Source organism: Hypanus sabinus, chromosome 3 (genome assembly GCF_030144855.1).
Source record: "Hypanus sabinus isolate sHypSab1 chromosome 3, sHypSab1.hap1, whole genome shotgun sequence".
Classification (NCBI taxonomy): Eukaryota; Metazoa; Chordata; class Chondrichthyes; order Myliobatiformes; family Dasyatidae; genus Hypanus; species Hypanus sabinus.
In genome coordinates this window covers 182,577,154-182,583,153 of record NC_082708.1, presented here as the reverse complement: position 1 = coordinate 182,583,153, position 6,000 = coordinate 182,577,154, and the positions used below count along the sequence as shown (strand labels likewise).

Here is a 6,000-nt window from a genome sequence, read left to right as displayed (position 1 = left end):
GCATCAGAACCAGACCTGAAACATTGCTCATCCCTCTGCTAACACAGGTGTTGCCTCACCTGCTGAGTTTTACGAACAGCTTGTTTATTGTACCTAGATCATATAGCACCGAAACAGGCTGTATGGCCCAACTTCTCTATCTGACCAAATTTCCCATGTAAGCAAGTCCCATTTGCCCATATTTGGCCCATATTCCTAAAAAACCAGGTGTTTCCAACCTGGGTCCATGGACCCTTGGTTTAAGCGGAGAGGTCCATGGCATAAAAATTGTTGGGAACCCCTGCTCTCAACCTTTACTATCCATGTACCTATCCAAATGTTTTCAAAAGTTGTTATTGTACCTGACTCTTAATACTTCCTCTGGTAGCTCCTTCCATATTCTCACCACGCTCTAGCTGAAAAGGTTGTCCTCAAGATTCCTATTAAATCTCCTCTTAAACCTATGCCCTCTAACTTTTGATTCCCTTTACCTGGGATAAACACTATGTGCATTCACCTCATCTATGTCCCTCTTGAGTTTGTACACCCCTATAAGCTCACCCTTACAAGAGCTTGGGTGGTGGGGTGCAGATATGCCTTTACCAACGTTGGTGTAAGGCTACTCCTTCCCTCCACTGGCCTGCACGTCAACCTTGGGCAAGGTGTAGCATCTAATTAGCACCCCCAACCAATCAGGGTCATGTGAAGCCATGGGAGCAGGAGTTGGAAGATTGTACAAGCAACTGGTGCATATCACAAGTCCTGGTTAAGCGACCACTGACACCAGGCAGACAATCTCTGAGGAGTATTGATAATGGCTGGAGTCACCCGTCTTGTAAAGACACTGCCCAGAAAAAGGCTGTCTGTAGAAAAAATTGTCAAGAACAATCATGGTCCAGACCCATGATCGCCCAGGTCATACGACACAGCACGTAACAAATGAATGAATAAAATCACCCTTCTGCCACAAGGAAAATAGTCTCAGCCTATCCAAGTTCTCCCTAGTCTCTGGTCCCCTCAACATCCTCGTAAATGTTTGATACACTTTTTGCTGCCTAAAGGCTTATTTCTTAAGTTACATGAAGAGATCTGGGATGTTCTAAGGATGGATGTCTAATGCCAATCATTTCAAAGTAACTTTCTCAACAAGGAACTTATGTTTTACCATATAAGACCATTAGACCATAAGATAGAGGAACAGAATGAGGCCATTTGGCCCATTCAGTCTGTTCCACCATTTCATCATAGCTAATCCAATTTTCCTCTCAGTCCCGGCTTTCTCCCCATATCACTTCATGCTTTGACTAATTAAGGATCTATCAACCTCTTTCTAAAATATACATAAAGACTTGGCCTCTAGAGCTGCCTGTGGCAAAGAGTTCCACAGACTCACTGCTCTACACCATCATATCCTACCTGGAGATTCTTTTTTTTTGAGGACATTCACAGTAGATACACTGGGTGCCACAGTAGTGTAGCGGCTAACACAATGCTATTACAGTGTTCTGGAGTTCAGAGTACAATTCTTGCATCATTCTGTAAGGAGTGTTTGTGCTTCCTCCCTGTGGAATGTATGGGTTTTCTCCTGGCGCTCCAGTTCCCTCTCATAGTCCGAAGGACAGGAAGGTCATTGTAAGTTGTCCCATGATTAGGTTAGGTTAGTCTGGGTTGCAGGGAGTTGCTGGGACACCATGACACAAAGGGCCAGAAGGGCCGACTCTGTGCTGTATTGCTGAAAAAATAAATAATTACAAATAAATCCAACAGAATCAATGAAAAACTATATACAAACAAGGACTGATAAACAACCAATGTGTAAAGAAGATAAACAACGCAAATACAAACAAAATAAATTGTAGCAATAATATATAAGAAATAAACAATATTGAGAACATAAAGTGTGGAGTATTTGAAAATTTGGTAATGTTCAGTGTTGTGCACGCTGGTTCAGGAGGAGGGGTTGATGGTTAAAGGGTAAGTAACGGTTCCTGAACTTAGCGGTATGGGACTTCAGTCTCCCGTGTCTCCTTCCCGATGACAGCAGCAAGAAGACAACGTGGTCTGTATGGTGGGGGTCTTTGATGATGGCTGCTTTTTCTTGTGGCAGCATTCCTTGTAGATGTGTTCAGTGGTGTGGAAGGCTTTTCCTGGGATGGCCTGGATCACATTTATTTATTTGTTGTATACGTAATGCAGTTAAGTATGCGTGCTCTGCTCTCCTTCATACCAATGCGCCCCTCCTTAATCCCTCGCCGGTCGGCTGTTAATTTTCCTATAGTGATTCTGCGCGGGACTGGGTGAAAGCATTTTTGTGAGACGGTCCCTTAGCCTTTTGTTTACAAGCTGATCATTGGCCAAGCTCACATGATCGGCCCGAGCTGGGCAGTGCAGGGACCGACGTGCATCCTCGCACGTTCCTGTTTATGTGCGAGTGGCGAAGCGGACAGAGCGGGAGATGTAAGTGCGAGAGCAGGGAGAAGCAAATGGCGAGAGAAGGCTGAAGTGGCAGGCAAATCCTCCCAGGTCTCTGATCTATCAATTCCAGGTTAAAGAGGAAGATTCATTCAGAAAATATACTACTAAATAAATTAACGACATGGCATTTTATAATTTACCAGACGAAAGCTTGCACGGTGAGTGCCGTCAGCGATTCTAATCCAGCCAGGAATGCGTTAACCGCATTTAATGTTGTATAGTGTTATTTCTGTTTATGATAATATTTTCGTATGAATGCACAACACAAGACGTTTAACTGTTGGAGGATTCTTGTTTCTCCAGGATTCTCCTTTCCATTTTCTGTCTTGTTTCAGGGCAATTCCTGTTGCATAACAGTTGCGATAAAAATGTGAATCAATAGGTTTTTATTTGAACATAGCGTGTAGACTGTGTGTGTATGCGGTTTATTTTTTTTACCCTTAGCGCCTCCGTGTATTTACTCGCACGGTTAATTCATTGGCAAGTTGAATCGCAGCGTGTCGCGGTGGGATTGACTGGAGACGGTTGTGTTTGTGTAACTGCGGTGCCTCGGCAACTTTGTCACTCGCCTCTGGCTTTATGAATGGGTGAAAGCGTAAAATTAGACCGCGGTGATCGGACACAGGCGGATGGGCGTGCCATTTCGACCCGCTGAGCGATTTAAAGCGAAAGTACATACATACATACGCTCAGTACATGCATATCCCACTTCGAGATCTGATGTGTTGTGTGTCTAGGGACGCACTTCTGCACACCAGTGTTGCACACACGCGGTTATTTGAGTACTGTCGCCCTCCTGCCAGCTTGAACCAGTCTGGCCGTCATCCTCTGACTTCTCTCATTAACAAGGTGTATTGCCACTCACTGGATTTTTGTTCTTGTTTTTCACACCGCTCTCTGTGATCTCTAGAGACTGTTAAGCGTGAAAATTCCAGATCGCCAGTTTCTGACACGCTCCAACTACCCCATCTGGCCAACAATCATTCCACGGGTCAAAGTCGCATTTTTTTTCCCCTGATGTTTAGTCTGAACAACAACTGAACCTCTTGACCGTGTCTGCATGCTTTTGTGTGTGCAGTCGCTGCCACATGATTAGCCGATTAAATATTTGCATTAATGAGGAGGTTTTTGTTTGTTTATTGTTTATCTAAAGCCCTTTAAGTCCCTCAAGCCTCTCTGCCCCTGCAACCCCCGACAACCCCGTTTTAACCCTAACCTAACCACAGGATAAATTACAATGACCAGTTAACCTACCCGGTAAGTTTTTGGACTGTGAGAGGAAACCAGTGCACCCAGGAAAAAAACCCATGCATTCCACAGGGAGAATCACAGATGCTCTTTGCAGAAGAATGGCAGAACTAAACCCCAAACTCTGGATCACCTGGAGCTGTAATAGAATCAAAATTTTAACATAGCGAGATTCCACAGGATGAATGCGACAATGTGGAGGTGTCTCTGCTGATATGGGTTGGACCATAAATCTGAGGTGGAGATTTCAGAATCACTTTATTGCCAGTATGTGAAACAAACCAGAATTGATTGTGGTTTGGTGCCAAGCATAAAACACAGGACAATACCATAACAGACAACACAATAGCAACCAACAATTTACATGACAATAGTGCAAACAGTTATGAGCAATCAACAATTAGCCCAAATGTTAATAATCAAACTTAAGTAAATGTGAGCATATTAACGGACTCAATAATTATCAGCAGAATGAGGAGAGCAGGAAAGATTATTTAACGGATGTTGTGCTGGGACAGTTAGGATATCACACCCGAGTGAGTTTTGTTGAGAAGGTGGATAACTACAGGAAAGAAGTTTGGGCGATGCCCTGTAGTCCCAGTGGTGATGGTTTTGTAGTATCTCCCTGGTGGCAACATGGTGAATAGGTGACTGCTAGAGTGGGTGGAGTCATCCATTCTACTTTCTTCAAATGGCACCTCAACAAAATTGTACAGCACAACACCAGCTCTTCTGTGTTGGCAGAGATGCTGACTTGAGCTGAACCCATTTGTTTGCATTTGGCTGGTATGTCCCTTAACCATTCCTATCCATGTGCCTAAGGTCTTTTAAATAGCGTAATTGTGTCTGTCTCTACTGCTACTTCTGCTAATTTCTTTTCCCCCAAACCCACCACCCTCAATTTGGAAAAACGTTCTTCTCAGGTGCCCTTTAAATCTTTCCACTCTAAACATGGGGAAGCTTCCTAAAGTGGGGGAGTCTAGTACGCAAGGGCACAGCTTCAGAATAGAAAGATTTCCCTTTAGAGCAGAGATAAAGAGGAATTTCTTTAGCCAAATGGATGTGAATCTGTGGAATTTAGTGACTGTGGAGGCCAAGTCATTGGGTATATTTAAAATGGAAGTTGCTAGCTTCTTGGTTAATAAGGGTGTCAAAGGTTATAGGGGGAAGGCAGGTGAATGGGGATAATAAATCAGCCATGATGGAGCAGATTGGATGGGCCCAATGGCCTAATTCTGCTCCTGTGTCTTTTGTTCTTAAATCCAGATTCCCCTACCTTGGGGGGGGGGGGGGGGGGAAGTCTGTGACCATTGACCTTATCTGTGCCCTTCATGATCTTCTTCAGCCTCTGCGGTCCAGGGAAAACCATCCCGACCTATCCAGTCCATGAATGCTACCTCGCTATTTTGATTTCTTTTTGCATGATGTAGAGTCATAGCGTTATAAAGGACAACAGCACAGAAAAAGGCCCTCTGGCCTACTCAGTCCTTGTGATGTGCACCAGCTGCTCACATGACCATCCACCACCTGCTCCCATCACTTCACATGACCCTGATCGGGGGGCTCCACCCCACCACCCTACAATAAGGCATAGGAGCAGAATCAGGTCATTTGGCTCAACAACTGCTCTGCTCTGCTCTGTCATTTGAAATGGATGATTTATTATTCCTCTCAACCCAATTCTCTTGCTTTCATTCTGAAACTTTAGACACCCTTACTAATCAAGAGACTATATCCAATGACCTGGCCTTCACAGCTGTCTGTGGCAATGAATTCCACAGCTTCACTGCCCTCTGGTTAAAGAAATTCATCCTTATTTCTGTTCTAGTGGATCATCCTTCTATTCTGAGGCTGTGTCCTCTGGTCCTAGACTTTCCCACTATTGAAAACATCTTCTGCATCTCCACTCCATTGAGGCTTTTCGATATTCGGTAGGTTTCAATGAGATCCTCTTTTGTTCTTCTGATCTCCAGTAAGAACAGGCCCAAAGTCATAGAACATAGAAATCTATAGTGCATTACAGGCTCTTCGGCCCACAATGTTGTGCTGACCATGTAACCTACTCTAGAAAATGCCTAGATTTATCCTACCACATAGCCCTCTATTTTTCTAAGCTCCAACTACCTATCTAATAGTGTCTTAAAAGACCCTCTTGTACCCGCCTCTACCACTGTTGCTGGCAGTGCATTTCACGCACCCACCACTCTGTGTGGAAGAACAACCACTGACATCCCCTCTGTACCTACCTCCAAGCACCTTAAAACTATGCCCCCTTGTGTTAGCTATTTCAGCCCTGGG

At 44.3% G+C, this 6,000-nt stretch overlaps 1 protein-coding gene across 2 annotated transcripts in view; it reads left to right on the top strand.

The window, feature by feature from the left end:
- Positions 1–1,885: 1,885 nt before the first annotated feature.
- The window catches only part of LOC132391941 (BCL2/adenovirus E1B 19 kDa protein-interacting protein 3-like), a 51,289-nt gene continuing 47,174 nt past the window's right edge, over positions 1,886–6,000 (top strand). Inside the window, exon 1 of one of the 2 annotated variants that reach the window (XM_059965746.1) lies at positions 1,886–2,436. In XM_059965746.1, coding sequence (XP_059821729.1) covers positions 2,403–2,436 — 34 coding nt within the window. In that variant the 5' untranslated portion in view covers positions 1,886–2,402. Of the gene's footprint in view, positions 2,613–6,000 lie in introns of both variants that reach the window. The other variant, XM_059965745.1, reaches the window with a different exon arrangement.